This window comes from Eumetopias jubatus, unplaced genomic scaffold, assembly GCF_037043125.1.
Source record: "Eumetopias jubatus isolate StellerSeaLion01/CBP00866 unplaced genomic scaffold, mEumJub1_p1.0 scaffold_11, whole genome shotgun sequence".
Classification (NCBI taxonomy): domain Eukaryota; kingdom Metazoa; phylum Chordata; class Mammalia; order Carnivora; family Otariidae; genus Eumetopias; species Eumetopias jubatus.
The window spans coordinates 119,377,736-119,396,410 of NW_028274817.1; the positions used below are offsets into that span (position 1 = coordinate 119,377,736).

General features: G+C 44.1%; 1 protein-coding gene across 2 annotated transcripts in view; it reads left to right on the top strand.

Moving 5' to 3' along the window:
• ARHGAP6 (Rho GTPase activating protein 6) overlaps positions 1 to 18,675 on the top strand; it is a 474,477-nt gene that overhangs the window by 427,173 nt on the left and 28,629 nt on the right. For both annotated transcript variants that reach the window (XM_028115045.2, XM_088028877.1), the window contains exons 6-9: positions 4,113 to 4,168; positions 6,791 to 6,941; positions 7,988 to 8,136; positions 15,290 to 15,469. In XM_028115045.2, the coding sequence (XP_027970846.1) occupies positions 4,113 to 4,168; positions 6,791 to 6,941; positions 7,988 to 8,136; positions 15,290 to 15,469 (536 nt within the window). The remainder of the gene's footprint in view (positions 1 to 4,112; positions 4,169 to 6,790; positions 6,942 to 7,987; positions 8,137 to 15,289; positions 15,470 to 18,675) is intronic.

The following is an 18,675-nucleotide window of genomic DNA, read 5'->3' on the forward strand; positions in this document are numbered from 1 at the left end:
TACTGCTAATATTCTCATCTAATTTTTTCAGTATAAGTGGGACTTTGTAAAAAATAATTACGGAGATATCTAAGTATCTTAATCACTAGATAACATATGGATGACTTAACGAAGTTAATATGTATTGAAGGTTTATTTGTCTATACAAAAATTGTTTTTTAAGATTTACTTGAGAGAGAGAGCACGACTCGGGGGAGGGGGAGAGGGAGAGGGAGAGAAACCCAAGCAGACGCCCCACTGAGCCTGGAGCCTGACACGGGGCTCGATCTCACGACCCTGAGATCACAACCTGAGCCAAAACCAAGAGTCGGATGTTCAACCGCATGAGGCACCCAGGCACCCCTCCATACAAAATTTTTATATGTACCTGTGTGGATGTGTGTATCTATCTGTCTCTTCTCCTGGGAGAGCACACTGGGCGTCAAGGAAAATGCCTTAGTCATTTCGAATTCCCAAACACTTAGTATCATGATTAATACAATGTAGGTGTTCAATAAATATTACTTGCACGGAATTATTTTTTAAAATAGCTTAGCAACAAAAGTGTTCAGTACTGCAAATATGTAAATTCAGCCTAAATTTCACTGTGAGGTAGAAAAAGAGACTCATACTTTTATAATTATAGTTTTTCCCTATAAAGAATGTAGAGAGTGAACTGTAAGCAGTTTAAAGAGTCCTAAGTGAGAAAATTCTACTCCAATCCTGCAAAAATCCAGTGCCAGGCTGAGTAACTGCTTATGTGAAAGAAAAAACTTGGTATGTCTATTTTCTTTTTGAAGATGAATTTTCATGAATTATAATTTGTAAAATAGTATTTCCTTGAAGCTTACTAAAAAACTGGACAGTTCTTTCTTTTTTGGAGTGGTTAACATGCAGTGTAGGGCCTAAAAGAAAGAAGATTATCTTTTCAAGGACCTGATTCTGCTCCCAGTTTCCATGGTGTTTAGCTCCAGAGAAATACAAGACATATTCAAATGCAAACGGATATTAATCTTGGTCACTTGAAACCAATGAAAAAAGAGCAAGCCTCAAAAACAATTCTTTCATTAAGACTTTATTTGCCTGTTTGGCAAATGGGTAGGAAAGAGTTTGAGTCACTTTAGCCTTATAAACATTTGTCAGAGATCTTTTCATTCCCTCCACAATTGGTCTTGAACAGTTATCTTGACTCTGTATATAGCACCCTTCCCCACTTACATTTCACCCAGATGCTTTCTGTACTATTAGCTCAAAATTCCTTAAGCATCCTCAATTTCCCAGAAGCACAAATTTAAAAAAACACCACCACCACCGCCACCACCACCACCACCACCACCACCACCAAAACCAGACAATATAGTGGAGACTCAAGCCCTATTGCATTTCTGGGATTTGGGCTGATTGTAAGGTGGGGCGTCCTGCTTATTCTGCCTGCCCTCTTTCCTTGAATTCCCTAAGCCTGAGATCCAGGTGCTCTGGGGTCATGTTTCCATTCTAGTTTCTGATGAAAAGGAGAGAAAGGTGATCGCGTCGATTTCTGGGACAGGCCAGAGCAAAGTCACGTTCCTTTGCCAGGTCAGTGCCTTTTTGGGTGGACGCCTGGTTCTATCAGTGACTGTCTTAAGTCAAGGTTACTAAATGCGTGGACTGTATCTTCTCTTTGAGAAAAATCACCATCTCTCTCTCTTATGTGAGAATGGCATTGGCCTTCTGAAGGCTGTCCGTTGCTCTACCTAGAAAACAAGCAAACACATATTTTAAAAACTTAAAACAGGTTCTAACCAACTGAGATACATAGGAACTATAGCACTTGATTACTAACTCGTTAGTTTTTCAATTATAGTCATCTTTGCCGAGTGAGAAGGTACTCTAATTGAGGAGATAATGTCATTGAAATGGGCACTTCTGAAGAGTCTGGAGGGATTCAGGTGAATGAATAGTCCCGCCTGTGTAGGAAATGCCCTTATGATATTTCATTTATGTAGAAAATTCAACTCTTCAAAAGCCATCAGAAACTAAGAAAATAAATGCAGCCAAAATTAAAATTGCCAACACCTGCTATTATATTACATTACAGTCTTCTCTGTTGTGCAAAGGAGACTCATTCAGTTCAATCAGGGTCTGTTTCTCTCTATATGGTAGATGCCAGATATGATTCGAAGAACTCTATGTGCCTTAATTAATTGAATCATTGCATAACTATTCAGGCAGATACTCATTATGCTCCTTTTGCAGGTGAAAAAGTGTAATTCTGGAATGATTCTGAAGAGCTCGATTACCCTGTTCACAAGCTCCCAGGGAGGTAGAAGCAATAGATTAGGCTAGGGGTTGGCCTCACTTGTGAGGAAGACAAACTGAGAGCAGCAACAGGAAGGTACAGAAGTTTACAAAAAATAGATGCAGAACAAAATCCTACCCAAGGGCAAGCACCAACATGTGATTATGCAAATCAGCAATAATTAGCCTCTCACCATGATTCTCTCAAATTATTCTGGAAGTTCAGGATACCATTTATAAGATAGAGAACTGATAAATGAGATTTATGGACTTATATTTATAAATGAGTTTGTAATTATAGATGCTATCTTTTCTAACTAAAAAGCCCTGGAAAACGAACCAAAAAGGGACTTAATACATAAGGTGGCAAGACCATAAAATAAATATACAAAAAGATACCTACTTCCTATATAAGAGCAATAATCAGTTATATACTCTAACAGTAAAATAATTCATTCATATTAATATCAAAAACATACCGAGAATATCTGTAAGAAGCAGCAGGAAACTCCTATAAAGAAAACTGCAAAGTTCTACCAAGAGATCTAAAACATGATTTAAACAAATTAAGATGTTTACGTTGGTTCTGGATGAAAAGAAATAATGTTATAAAGATTGTAATTCTTTCCAATGTGATTATATGCTGTACTAGTCCGAACTCTTTCAGTGGCACGAGAGAGGAACCCAGATAAAATTAGATTAAGCAAAGCACCCCCCCCAAAAAAAATCCTATTTACATACTGGAAGTCTCAGTATTGTATGTAAATTCAGGCACAGCTGGATCCAGGATTCAAATGATGCTCGGAGAACATGAGTCTGTTTGCTGGCTTTACTCTCAGGCCATCTCTCTTCACGTGGCTGCAAAATGTCCATTGGTGGCTCCAAATCAGCATCGCCCTCATAACCGATTATGCCAAATGAAGAGAGAATGAGCCACCATTGAAAAAATAAATGTAGATGATGATCATCAGTGGCAATGATTAATGTCTTGCATAGGAAAAGGAGAGTCATTCAGACATTCTGTGCCCCCTGAAGGAAATACATAATACTTCTTAGGAAGTATTCTTGCCCCCCCCCCGAAATCAAACCTGAATCAAAGAAAACTCTGGCTCAACTATGTAAAAAGAAAAATACGCACATACATACACCGAGAAAACACTGGATAGAAATAAAACAAAATATTAAGAGTGGCTATTTCTACATCATGTATTTTAAAAAGTATATTATCTTTTACATTTTTCTGCATTTTATAGATTTTCTTTAATAAGTACTTTTTTATTATAATCAGTGAAACAATAAATATCTATTTTTAACATCAATGAAGAGCTAAGAATTCCTATAAAATACATGTTTAAGGGCGCCTGGGTGGCTCAGTCATTAAGCGTCTGCCTTCGGCTCAGGTCGTGGTCCCAGGGTCCTGGGATCGAGCCCCGCATCGGGCTCCCTGCTCGGCGGGAAGCCTGCTTCTCCCTCTCCCACTCCCCCTGCTTGTGTTCCCTCTCTCGCTGGGTCTCTCTCTGTCAGATAAATAAATAAAATCTTTTAAAAAATGCATGTTTAAATAATTATTCTGAATGATGAAGAAAATGTTACTTTTTTCATATGGAGAAGATGTGGAATACATAATATCACATGAAAAGTTTTTCATCAGAAACGTTTAATGTGACATGCCCCTGGTGCTTATAGGCCTAAGCTTCAGGCACCTGCAAAATGTAATGTGGGATAACTAAGCAAGCATTCATGCACACTGTTGTGCTGTCTCCGTTCTGCATGTTGCTGGCATTCTATGTCCGTGGTGATTTCCTCCAGTTTCGAGCCATGAAACTGGACTGTTGATTTTGTTTGCTTCTTTGCAGGCCTCCAGACAGTGGGGATATTCCGAGTTGGAAGCTCAAAAAAGAGAGTGAGACAAGTAAGTTAAAAGTGAAGCCTGTATTGTACATTTCACTTCACTTTCACTTGAATTACCTCAGGCAAAGTTGCAGCTTCTGCGCATTCATTCCGGAATAGCTCTTCTGTATCCTCCCACCAATTACAGTTTAATTGATTCACAAGAGGTCAAAGGCAACAACTGAGAAGCTCAGAAAGGCTGTGATGGAGTTAGGATCAAACCCTTGGAATCAAAATGTTTGGCATGTGCAGCCAAACAAAACTAATTTATAAACCTCTTATTGAAACTTTAAAAGCAGGAGATTCAGAGAGCACCTAATCAGGAAGGGATAATAAATAGAAGACAATTGTCTAACACTTGTTTTTACTAAAATGCAATATAAATGATGCCATTAACGTTCCCTTCATATAAGGTGCTATGTTTACAGTTTTACTTTCTCAAAAAGAAATCATTCTTACTACGTTTCCGTGAAACTGCTGCCCCCCCCCCAACTCATTATTCACATGGGGACCTTGCCCCTTGGTTTCCTTCAGCACTGTGCAACATTCTCACAACAGAAGTTTGATGCTAGACCTTTGGGAATAGGTTCCTGTGAGCGGGCAGGTATTTGTGTTTATGAGGGCTTCACAAAAGGCAAACCTCCCTTTGAAAAAAGAATTCGTTTGTTGGCTAAAAGAAAATTAAAACATGATGTTTCAAGACTGATGAATCACAGACCTGTACCCCTGAAACAAATAATACATTATATGTTAATTTAAAAAAAAAGTGATGTTTCCTCTGTTGGTCCCAACAGAAAGAAGTAAGAAACTCAGCAACTCAAAAATGAAGCCAAATGAAAATAATTTTTAGTTGATGAAGCTGAAGAAATATTTGTTCATAGTATTGAAACTAACTGAAATAAATGCCTCCTGATACTTATTTTTTGTCAAGATAAAAGGGGCTTCCCAAAGGAGTCCTTTTTCTGTTTATTTGGTGGATTGCCTTTATTTTCAATAGTCACCTAAGAGACTACGGGACATTTGACATTTGGCCACAGGGCTAGCAAGAAGGAAGATAGCATGATAACATTTTGGGGCCCTCCCGCCTGAGCAGAGCAGCAGAATATTTTCAAAACACTACCTTATTGATTCCACCCACCAGCTGTGAGAGGAGCCCCTTCACCCACTTCTTTTGAGGCTTGGAGAAATTAAGAGAAATTAAGAAACTTAATTAAAGATCACACAGTTTATTTTACTCCCGGTTCAGTTCAAGATCAATGTTAAACTCAAGATCCCACAGCTGAGATTAAGCCTCTTTCCACGGTCCATTCTTTCTGCTCATGTGTGTGCTCGGGAGAGAAACGTGGCGTGTTTGAATGATCAGAGGAGGGAGTGGTGCCAAGTGGGAGACTTCCGTTCTGGCTGTCTACTATACATTGATGACAGTTGCCTGGAATCAGTGAGCAGTTCGGGACAGTGATGGGCATTCTCATCAGGTGGAGAGGTGGCTAGTGGCAGAAATTATCCCTCAGTTATATCTGGATCCACCAAAGGGAAAAAAACCTTTGCATAGAGATTTATTTAAGGATTTTCCAATCAAAATGTGATTTGTGGTTATTGAGACTTCGATTCCTAGTGTGAAGTATGCCCTAACTTACCATTTTATCTCGAACATCACTTCTTAGCACCCTACACTTTTTATTCAGAACAGTTGCCACAATATTAACAGCTAATTAATCGTCTGTGGGATTACCAGTTGCTCACCAGCCTGAGAGCTGGGGGAGGATAGGGACGTTGCCTCTTCGTTCCCTAGTGTACTTTGAGACCCTGTACCAAGGCCCGGTACGCAGGAAGTTGAATGAATGGGTGAATGAGTAATTGAACCGATAAACTCTTACAGAAGCTTACTGCATAGAGGAGATTCAGGAACTCACGGAATTATTTCTACACTAGAAAACAATACAAAGAAGTTGAGCTGTCGGTCATGGAAGTCGAGTGTAGAGTTATGACTCCCTTCGTCTTGCTATTGTGTTTTTGTGTTGTCATAAATGCTGACAAACCCAGGATAACGATTAAGTCAGGGAATCCTTTTGGGAATTGTTACTAAGGCTACTTTGACAAATCTAAGACAGCTTTTATTTAGTAATTGTCATCTTTCGAGCCTTAGTCGCAAATGGCTTATCAGGGTTTTTAATTTCATCATGTGCCACAAAAAACCTTGCTTTCTTGTTGAGTATTTCTGTAAAATGTCAAAATTCCAACCTGGTAGGATCACTGACATGCAAAACTGCTGGATGATAGATGAATTCCTCCCTCCCACATTTACCCTTGACCTAACCCCTCAGCTCTTCCTCCCAATCTTCTGGATGTCATTCTCCAGCCCTTCTGCTTGCATCATTAACAGTAAACCTACAGATACATTTATTTGATAATGTGTATATATATATATATAAATATATATTAATATACATATATATATAATATATATATTCATGGCTGGGTTGCATAGACTCTGTAGATCACGGCAAAATGTTGTTTTCTTCTCCTTTCCGGTGTCTGTATAAGCTTAAGACCAGATACTGCATGTCCCCACACTTGGTTTGCTGGGCCTTGAACGTTGAGGTATGCTGTCATAAGACCTCCACTTGAACCATTATTTTTCCAGTTACGTGAGGAATTTGACCGTGGGGTCGATGTCTCTCTGGAGGAAGAGCACAGCGTTCATGATGTTGCTGCCTTGCTGAAGGAGTTCCTCAGGGACATGCCGGACCCCCTTCTCACCAGGGAGCTGTACACAGCCTTCATCAATACTCTCTGTGCGTAACACGGCCATTTGCAGGAACGCGTCCAGGGATTTACTGGGATGTCCGACTCACTCGACAAACTTTGTGCATGTGTTTCCCAATAACTTTTTTGTTGTTGTTCTTATTTATCGGTCTCTAATGAGTGGGGTATTTGGGGAATTTTCTGAGATTTACCCTGGGGAGAATTAGCAAGGAGAAAGTTGCCATAAAACAAAGAAGAATTTGGGATGCTTTCAGATGACCCCAGCGCAGAAGAAAGTGCTATAAATTGATGCTTTGGAGGAACAGCAAGAGTTCACATTGAGTCTGTGCCTCAAAACGAGTTTGCGCGTCTGGTACGAGGAAGGAGGGAGCCACAGGAGCCCAGAGTGAGAAAAGGGGGCAGGCAACGTTCCAGGGAAAGCAGGGTGACGTAGCCCAGTGGCAGGGCCTTCAGTATGGCTGCTCCAGGGCTGTGCACCCAGATGGCGTGGAGGAGAAAAGGAGGACGAGGGAGGAGCAACAGGCCAGAGCTGTGACAGCCTCCATATTTTTCTTCCTCCAGTTCCGCAGTTAAAACAGGATCACGGAAGAGAGTGAAGACACTGTCATTGTGCCGTGTCTTCGGTTATTGCCAACAAAAAGTCAATTCCTTGTGGATTGCTCAACAGAAAAGGGCCTCAAATCTGCTATAAACTCAACTTTCAGAATGTTCACCAACTCCTAGTCATTGTTAGTAAATATTTACGGAAAATGAAAGACTGCAATCCGCAAAGTAAATGTTGAGTAATGCCAGGGAAGGGAGGGAGAAACAAGTAAGGGAAATTAAGCTACCTTTCTACCGGGGATGATAATGCTTGCTCTAGATGTTTCATTTCCCCAGGGCGACTTTTATCTTTACGTCCGTCACAGAACCTTGCGCTAAGTTGCTAAGCCAACGGGAGAATGGTTGGAGTGGAATGTGACTGGCCTGGCTAATCCCTTTCTGAAAGGGGTGGAGAGGGGCCTATTCTAGGAACCTGAATGGTGGGAGTTCCCTCTTTAACTTAATTCAGAATGCCTCCTTTTGCCTTGCTTAGTGCTGGAACCAGAGGAACAACTGGGCACCTTGCAGCTCCTCATCTACCTTCTACCTCCCTGTAACTGCGACACCCTCCACCGCCTCCTACAGTTCCTCTCCATGGTGGCCAGGCATGCCAGTGACAACGTCAGCAAGGATGGGCAAGAGGTATGATGCGCCCCCCGCGGCCCTAGATGCTGTGACTCCTTTTTCCCGGTTGTAGAAGAGTGGGCCGTCAATTTGATGAGCTGTTTCACGTGGAGGAAATGACACCTGCCCTTTCCTGACCCAGCTATTGATGTCAAAAGAGAATTAGTACAGGCCTTTCTCGGGAGGGACAGTTCCTAAGAGCACATAGGCCATTAACGTCCTGTGTTTCCAGAATGCTTCTAAACAAAGCTGCCATTTTCCCTGATGATGCTTTACGCAAGACCTTGAATTTCCATTTGTGTGCAGAAGACGAGCAATGAGCTCCAGAGGGGTGTACAATCATGAAAAAATGGAGTAATGGGGTGGGGGAGATTGCTGTCCTTGTCATTAATTTGATTTGCTTCCTTAACTTGGAGCCCAAATGTGATGTCACCTCGTTATGCTTCCTGTTTGTCCCTCAAGCTCCCATCTGCCCTACAGCTAGAAGTCCAGTCTCTTCCTTTTGAGAGGTCCTTTCTCCCCTTAAACCCCTCCCCCAAAATCGACTGGCTTAAAGCCATGGAGAGTCAGTCCCGCTTCCAAACCAGGTGGAGAAGGAACCAGAAGGAACTAGGTCTGATCTGCTATCGCCATGCATCTGGATGCCACAGGGTGTCAGCTACTGGACAGCTTCTGCACAGTCCCATGGGCCCTCCTGGGATGTTCTCGTTGAACTTGGTCCCCACTCGGGCCCTAGGGTGACCCCACCCCCTGGCCATCTGAGGTCCTGGGCTCCAGTTCTCTTTGGTCACACCCATATGCTTCAAGGTGGTTTTTGGTTTCACCCTTGGACAAAGGAGATGCTGACCTCAATTTTAGGTGACCAATTAACAAGCAACCTATTTAATCTTCTCCTTAACAAGAGCTCTGTTTCCCTTTTTGATACGATGCAGTCAGAAAGCAGATGCATTCTCCTTGACCTTGGATTCCCCAGGTGATCTCAGACACTTTCCTGGGCTAACACTCATTATAAGTCAAACACAAAGAGGCCAAAGGCATTCCAAACTTACTTCACCACAGAAACTTTTCTTTTGAATCCTTGTTAAGCAGAGCTCAGCCCTATGGTGGATTCAGTTCTGTATTTATCAAGTTTCTTTCCTAAAACTCCTGGTCATGTGTTTCTTTTTTTGTTTTTCCACTTGAATCCAGAAAGGCAGTTCTGCGTTTCTCATCGTCATCCTCGCTATTGGTGTGAGAATGGAACTTTCCTGAGTTAGCCATGTCTCTCCATCGTAGTTATAATTAGTGAAACCTCGCTGGCTTCAGGCTTCATAATATGGCCCTGACACCTTATTTTAGCAGACACAGCTCTCCCAGGGATATGCTGTAATTCTCATAATTGTTAAGTAGTTGTATTCCCCGTCTGGGTGTCATCCTTTATCAGCTACAGATACAACACAAGCTGTAGAATCATCTGCCTAATCACTGGGTAGAGGCAGAGCCCTGACTGGGTTCCTAGGCATGCCAACTGCTTTTCAGATGCTTCTGAAGTAAGATGTGAGCAGGCAGTCGGCTCTTAGGGGACTGAGAAGGCATCGAGGAAAGCAGGATGTCCAACTGAGCCACTCTTGCTTTTTAAAGAATCGTTTTCAGACACTCTTTCAGTCCAGATGCTGAACGAGACTCCATCACCTATGCCGAGACGAAGACAATATTCCTGGATGGGTGCAAATGCCGCTTGGCCTGCTGACACGCTTGCTGTCACCTGTCTCTCTCCGACCTCGTGCTGGCTGCATGCCAGAGGCTTTACACATTAGTCAGTCCTCCACTGCACAAGGCACCTATCGCTGCTCCCATGTTTCAGAGGTGGAAACTGAGGCCTGGAGGGGTTAAGTAACTCACCCAGTGTCCCACAGGGAGCTCCACATACAGTTGTGCAAGTTGCACATCTGTGCATTTCACAACCCTGGGGGAGATGCGATGGACCCCATAGGCACTGTAGATTTGCAGAGTGAGCAGGACAATATCCCAGAAGACGGCAGGAGAATATGTTGAGGGAGGGGCTCCTCGGTCGGGGCCATCCAGTGACCAGTAAAGTCGCAGCTGTGGCTCAAATCCAAACCGGCCTAGCTTACTGAGAGCAGAAATCTAAACTAGGAATTAGGAAAAAAACCCCATGGGGGAGTCTAGTTGAGGGTTTTCCAGCCTCCATATCATTGATATTTGGGACCAGGTAATTGTAGGGGTTGCCCTGTGCATTCTGGGATGCTTTAGCAGCATCCCGGGCCTTTACTAAACACTTGATGTCGGTAGCAACTCCCCACCGCGCCCCGGTTGTGACAACCAAAAGCATCTCTGGACATTACCGAGTACCCTGTGAGGGGTGGGAGGCGGGGCAGAGTCACCCCTGGTTGAGAGCACTTGATGGCTTTATAACTAATTGACCATGTGTTCTTGGAGAACTCTATTCACCTTCCTAAACCTGAGTTTCCTTATCTGAACTTTGGGGATACAGATTCTTCACCTGGCACTGCACGGTGGTTGAGAAGACTAGTTTACGCTAAGGAATATGAAAATATCCTGGGGACGGCAAAGTTGTACAGGGAAGCAAGAGTTTGCGAGGGTTTCCAGACACTCCCGGCCTAAACCTTGAGTCAAAATGAAGGACTAGTGACCAAACGTTAAAGCAGCAGGGGGGAGAGGGGAGAGGGTTGCTTCTGTGAAATGGTTAGACGGCACGGGCAGACGGGTCGCCCACGCCGCCGTCTGAGGTTGGAGTGAAGGCTATGGAGTGGGAAGGCCCCGAGGAGGTGCGAGGGGAAATAGGCTGTGTTCACGGAGTGCCGAATGCCTTTGTAAGGGGGTAGGTGCTGCACTCTTTTAAGCTCTGAATGTTTGGAAGAATTCCACTAAGGCAGTGTCACCCACGTTGTAGACTGGTTAGAGGCAGGGAGGGAGAGAGTTGGGAAGCTTCTGTATGAATAGCAATGTGCAGAACAGCAGTTCACATTGTCAAAGTCTCCATGGAACAGTGGCCTTGGCATTTGAATCACGGACATCCTGAGCTCCTATCTGAGTGGTGTTCAGAAGTGGTCTAATGACTGTTCCTGGGGGGCTGTGGCCTCTAGGAGGTGGAGGAGGTGAGGACACGAGGCAAGTGTAGACTTCGGGGAGGCAGTGCAGAGTCACCCCAGAGCTTCGGGGAAAAGGTGGTGAACACGGGCCAGAAAAGTTAGGAGTGGCTTCACGGAGAAGACTGAATTTAAAGCGCACACGAGCAGATGTGTAGGGCTTGAGTGAACGGAACACATAAGCTATGTGCGGGGATGGGGGTTAGCTGAAAGCCCCTCTGGTCGAAGTTCAGAGTGGGGGGAGAGGAGCTAGAGGGTGTTTGCCGAATATTTTGTTGGCGGTGGTTTGGCACGAGCACGTAGAGGATACAGGATGGGTGCACTGTCGTGAGGCCAAAATCCAGCTGTCAGATGTGCTCCAGAGACTGGGCAGCTTTCAACTTTTCCTCTCGCCTGTTTGTTGGTCGGGGTTAGATGTGTCCTGTCTCTGCGGGGTGGTTGTTAAGGTTCGGAACGTGAGGAAGTGGAGCCAGAGCATCAAGGAGCTTGGGGGCTTGCACACGCTCCACCAGCACCTTGCTGCATGACCTTGTTTCTATAAAATAGAGGAAGAGGGAAGAGAACAGAGTTGGCAGAGGGGGGAGGTCTGAGCTTCCTCCTCTATGAAATGAGCGTAGTATTTCCTTTCTAATTGGCCCTTACAGTTTACTGCATCATTAACTAATGGGATTGTAACGATTTTGAAAAGAAGGGCATGAGAAAATGTGTTGGCTGGTCAATCAGTGCTTTTCTGGGGAAAAAAATAAGGATATTTTATTAAAGTATGGTGTTTAGCTATCTGTGTTTGCTTTATTTTATTCCATTTTATTTGCTTTGCTCCGTGGGAAAAAGAGAAATTCCCAAAGGGAAGAACGATGTCCTTTCTTCTAGAAAGAATATTGCAGGAGCATAATTGAAACCTCTTGAGCCATGGTTTTTCAGGTTGTCCAAGAACGCTCGGGTACTGCATGGAAAATGTGGTGTGCATATGCACTTGCTTGGTGAGAGAGTCCGTAGCCGGCCTTCAGTTCTTCAAAGAGTCTACGAGGCAGAAAAGATGGAGCACTGGGTGTTATATGAAAACAATGAATCGTGGATCACTACATCAAAAACTAATGACGTATTGTATGGTGACTAACGTAACATAATAAAATTTTAAAAAATTAAAAAAAAAAGACATTACGAGCCACCAGTATAAAGCCGGGATTACTGATCTCTGAGGAGGTACATACCTCCAGGAAGTGGGGGGCGGGGGGGTTGGCTTTGGAACTGGAGCAGGACCCGTGCCTCGCTCTCCTCACCCCGATCCCGGCCCTGCTTTAAAGTTTAGCTTTCCCATTGCCCCGTGCTGTGACCAGTGGGAGGTGTAGGGTCATGAGGAAGATGCAGGCGGGCTTCTCGGCTCCACCCCGCTCCTGGCTCCAGGCTCTGGGCATCACTTCCCTGTTTTGTAAAAAAAAAAAAAAAAAAAAAAAAAAAAAAAGGACAACAGCCCAGCTGCTTCATGAGCTTATAGTGTGAAAGAACTGAAACAGCCTGTGGGGCCAGTTCCTAGTCCGGTGACTGTACATGCTAGACTGGTGATAAATGTGAGCGATTCCTATTAGGTATACAGAGGATCTAGGATGCTTATTTGGTGAAGATAAAACTCGTTCCTTTAATTGGCTGGCTAATAGTGAACTCATGAGCTGCCCCCAGGGGCACGTGTTGTTACTTAGACACGTGTGGACATAGGTGCTGAAGCACAGGGTGGAGGCTGCCACGAGCAAGTCTCCTTTCCAGTCTCAAACGCAGTAAAACAAAAACAAATCACAACATAACACAAAAGCGCTAACGAAGCCCAGCAGGATGGTCTGCAGCTGGAATCTATGTGCCATTTTACGGACGGATTGCATCGCGCTCCCAGAATAGCAACAGGCGAAGGAGGGAACGGAAACAGAGTTCTGGGCTGTCCTTGTGCTAAACATTCTTTTAAAAGAAAACAAAATCTCCTATTTGTTAATGTTAAAAAAAAAAAATGGGAAAACCCTGATCTGACTTTCAGGGGGTAAGGGGAAGCACTCCAAATGCCTGAGTTCCAAAGGGATGCATTTGAAAATGACACATAGTTGATCTTATCCTCAGCCGTAAATTTCCAGGAAGAGAAAGGAAAAATCAAATGAAAAAAATGTCAAGTTTTATGTCAATTAAGTAAAACGAAGGAAAAAAAAATAAACAGTCATACATATAAAGGGTCCTTCCGTGAAAATGCTCAGTGTTTACCATGTGAAAGCATTTCACTTGGCAGGAGGCCTGAAAACAGGCTCATGTTCTAAAAATAGCATCCTCCGTGTGCCATGCTGGGACCGGGTGGCTACCAGCTCAGGGCTCCCCAGGACAAGGGTGGGACCAGGAGTCTTTCTCATGGCTGTGAATCAGGACTCTTGAATTCTGTGCTGGGCACCCAGGTGCCTCTCAAAGGCTGTGCACATCTTCCCAGACCAAGGAGCCCCACCAAGCAGCCACAGTCCCCATACGTATCCCTGTTTCAACTAATACCGACAAGAGAAAGAAAAATTTGCCTAGCCCAGTGGTTCTCAACGAGGGGCAGTTTTGCCCACAGGGGACACATGGCAATGGCCCTTGCCCGCCTTTCCTGCAGAACCCTCTGCCACGCGGTGCCTGGATGTATTTTACATGTTTCTGTTTTTGCATAGGGTGTTCTTCCCACTGTCAAATCATCCCTTGCCTCAGCTCCTCTGCTTTTCAGCCTAACAAACACTGTTCTTCCTTCATGGTTTTGTGCAAATGTCGCCACATCTTTGAAGTGTCCCTGAGGCCTCCAGAGTTGATAGCTTCCTACTTCGTACTCACTCCTTGTAATTGATATGTTTATTTCCCCCCTAGAAAGTGAACTCTTTAAAATAAGGACTGTATGGGGCGCCTGGGTGGCTCAGTTGGTTAAGCGACTGCCTTCGGCTCAGGTCATGATCCTGGAGTCCCAAGATCGAGTCCCGCATCGGGCTCCCTGCTCAGCGGGGAGTCTGCTTCTCCCTCTGACCTTCCGCCCGCTCCTGTACTCTCTCTCTCTCTCATTCTCTCTCTCAAATAAATAAATAAAATCTTTAAAAAAAATAAAATAAAATAAGGACTGTACTGTGGTCACTGTTGGAAAAATTTTAAATATTTTGAATCCACGAAAATGGTGCAGCCTGTGGTAGGCCCTGAATGGGTGATTTAATATAGGGACGATGGATTGATAAGTTTATGGATAGATGGAGGGCTGGCTGGCTGGCTGGGATGGATGGACGAGTGGTTGGTTGGATGGATGAATGGATGGATGGATGGACATCAGTATTTTTTAAAAGCAGACAGTGTAGACATTTTATATAGTACCAGTTTCACAATGAATAACTTGGAGATGTAAAATTTTACTTAATATGCTATCAAAATGACCGCTAAACTATGAGAGTCAATCCAAGATATGAAGCAAAAGGAAAATGACAGTGCTCCTCACAGATTCCGCCAGAGGTGATATTGTCCTTGCAGGGGGGGAAAAAAAAACAAAGGGAAAAGGTCCCTTTGTTTTTTTTTTTTTTTTTTTTTTGGTTTGTTTTTAAAGATTTATTTATTTTTTTTTAATTTTTTTTAAGATTTTATTTATTTATTTGAGAGAGAGAATGAGATAGAGAGAGAGCATGAGAGGGGGGAGGGTCCGAGGGAGAAGCAGACTCCCCGCTGAGCAGGGAGCCCGATGCGGGATTCGATCCCGGGACTCCAGGATCATGACCTGAGCCGAAGGCAGTCGCTTAACCAACTGAGCCACCCAGGCGCCCAAGATTTATTTATTTATTTGAGAAAGCGAGAATGAGAGAGAGTACATGAGAGGGGGGAGGGCCAGAGTGAGAAGCAGGCTCCCCGCCGAGCAGGGAGCCCGACGCGGGACCCGATCCTGGGACTCCGGGATCATGACCTGAGCCGAAGGCAGTTGCTCAACCAACTGAGCCACCCAGGTGCTTGAAAAAGGTCCCTTTGATTATTGATCCACCCAGCAGTTTGAAAAGCAGAAATAACCCCAATCCTTGTGTTGTCTGCTCTTACAGGTCACTGGGAACAAAATGACCTCTCTAAACTTGGCCACCATATTTGGACCCAACCTGCTGCACAAGCAGAAATCGTCAGACAAAGAATTCTCCGTCCAGAGCTCAGCCCGGGCTGAGGAGAGCACGGCCATCATTGCTGTGGTGCAGAAAATGATTGAAAATTATGAAGCCCTGTTCATGGTAAGTGGCTCTTCTTAGGCAGGACACCTTAGTAAGCTGCCTCGTGACGCTCTGGGGCTGCATACGGAAGCTCCCACACACCATCTCTGGTCCGCGGCGCCGATCATTGCCCGAATTCATTGCAAGCCGGGCTGTTTCAATAGAACCAGACACGTCCAGAGCTCTGATGTCGCTGGAAGTTTGTGATCCCATGTTTAAACAAACATATCCCAGTTGTAAATTGCATTTTGTTGTCCCCTAAACCACGGTCACATTTTGGAGTCATTTCATTATTCAGATAGTGAGGTCCTTGCTCAAAATATTGGTAACACCCTTCTTTGGGGAGTTGTATGCGGCCCTCCTGAATTCGTGCAGTTCATAACCACCCCCATCGGGATGGCACCTCCTCCAAGGTCAGTCTTAACTCTTACCTCTTCCATGAAGCTGAAGCTTCCCCTCTCTCTCCCATGTCCTTCTCATGTCACTTCTCTGTCCCTCGAACCCCAGCACTGTTCTTATTGACGTTTGTCTTACTCAACATTGTGTTACGGTCATTTATGACTATTTCCCTTCGTAGTTTATAAATGCATCTGAAACACGGGCTGTGCCCTTGTTATCTTCTCCCTATATCCTCTGTACGCTTTTGGAAGGCCCTCCATCCGGCAGGCACTCAATAAATTATTTTTTTTATTTGTATTGAATTGCCAGTTCCTGTTTTCTTTCAAAAAACTGCACTGCTTGCTCCAACTTCCCTTGAAACATCAGAACAGATGCCAAGTCTCTTCTATTTCTGTTCGCCGCTCATATTGCGTGTCAGAATTTACAGGAACTTTCTCCACGTTTCCTCTCCCATTTCTCCTGTCAATTTGCAAACGCTCACCATAAATCTTACGCTGTTCCACTAGAGCCTTGTGTGGCTTCTTCACCCAAGCGTGTTAGTTCCCTCTTCCGCATCTCCTTAGTATTTTGTCTACCTTTATCAGATGCCTTGCATCAGATTTCTTTCCACGCTTGTCTCTCACCGACGATATTTTTGTAAATTTGAGAGCCACTGCTTTAGACTCTTTGCCCTCTGGGTCTTGCCTGTGTGATCGTGACCAAGTAATTCAGCACTCAACAAGCATCGATTTCGGCTTCTGTGAAATGGTAAGGTTAAAATTAAGTACGCCCTATTTCCCAGGGTGGTTCCCAGAATCATTTGCTATGTGCAAGCATTCTGCAGGCTGTAAAAGTCTATGTAAATGTTAATTAATAATCTTGTTAGTTGGGCAACATGAGCTGGCCCAAATCTCAGTACTTTGGCACACCAGACATAAATATCTTGTTGATGTAAAGTGTAATCAGATGTTTGTCAGACAGCTTTGCAGCTAACGATTTAGGGACTTGAGCTCCTTGCGTCTTGAGACTCTGCAATCCCCTAGGATTTTATGGGCCGAACCTAGAAGGGCCATCCATCACGTCCACTCAAAGTGCATTGAACAAGCCATGCTTAACTACCAGGGAAGCTGGGAAACGGATTCCTGCTGGATGCCCAGGAAGAAGAGAAAATGGATTTACACACAGTGAACAGTTCACTGGGGTAGAACGGTGTCTTGATCCTCCTTGAGTCTCTGAAGCACTATCCCTGTTTGCAAACAAGGAGCTCTCCAAAAATGTGGAACTAGTCATTGCCTGTGTATAAGTTTCACACTTCAGCCAAAACCCTCATAATTAATTACATATTAGGGTGAATCAAGTAACTGAACTTTTCAACATTTTCTTCAAGTTTTAAGTCACATGTCATCTTGCCAAGCAGTCTTGGCATGACTTCATGCTCTCTGGATTTTTTTTTTTTTTAACAAAATAATACCTCTCACAAATCTTAATTCTGTTCTCTAAATTCTGTATTCTAAGCAAAGTTCTTTAGATGAAATCACAAACCATCAGGCATTTCTTTTCCACTCGGATACTAACACAGCCCTTCCTGGCTACCATTTCCTGCCGCCCAGACTATGGAAAACAGCAGAAGAATGTCAGTCCTTCGGTTCCACCTTTCCCAGCATTTTCCAGACATGCTCTTCGCTTGCTCTTCTCAGGAGACATTGATGTCCAAGGTCTCTGGACTAGAAGCTCATATTTGTGCTTGCCGGTTGTGGTCATTACTTCTCAGTGAGGCCTTTCCTGGCCACCTTGTCTAAAATACAGCGCCCCCCCCCACCCCCATGTGCACACACCCTCACTTCCTGTTCCCTCTTGCTGCCTTTTCTCCGTGGCACTCATCACTACGAATACAAGGTCTTACTAAGTTCTCCCGTTTGTTGTGTGTTTCCCCACTGGAGCGCAGACTCCACGACAGGATGAACTTGTGTCCGTTTCCATCTACTTTCTTTACTGCATTCCTCCTGTGCCTGGCACATGGCAGAAACACAAGAAATACTAGTTGAATTAATGAATGACTCGGTGGTAGTTCTGGAACATATGATTTCCGTATTGTTAATCTTTACTCGTTATACATATGGAAAGGTTTAGACGTGGAGGAATTAAGGATACCTTTCCAGAGTAAGTTAAAATTAATATAAGCATTCTTGATTTCCTTAGACAGACAATGGGAGTTATGTGTTGAGGAATAGAAAGGGAGGAGGGGATTCAGAAAGCTTTGCTCTAGTCCTTTCTTTGTTCCACATCAGCTTCGTGACCTCACCTTCTGAGACGTCTACTTCTTTAGTTATCAGAGGATGAGGTTAGAATGAATAAAAACCAAGATCCCTTCTAGTTCTGAAATCTACACGTTCCTGTGCCCTGGCCCTGACTTTACTTCTTTTACTTCTATAAAGCACAAAACAAAATGAACCTCGTCACTGGCAGGTCCTCTTGGCATATTTGGCATTTCAGAACCTAGTTGATTATCCTAAGCTGCTGGCTGGTTGGCAGAGCTGGTCTGCGTGGGTGGATAAAAAATCGGTCATGTATGTCGCTGTTTCGTTTTGTTTCTTAAGGAATCTTTCAGAATGAGCACAATAATTCCAAACAAGGATGGCCGAAGCCCGACGGTAAAAGGTTGTTAGCCATTGTGCTGTTTCAGGCTTTTGGAGGGGTTGATGAGCTCAGAAGGGGAGGCCTTGCTCCCCATTGGCATTAGAAAGGAAGACTTGTCAGGAAAGGTGGCAGAACGGATGGAAGGGTCATACAAACCCACGGAGGCCTGGCGACCACCCAACGTTTGTTCTGAGGGTTACTAATGTCCTTCA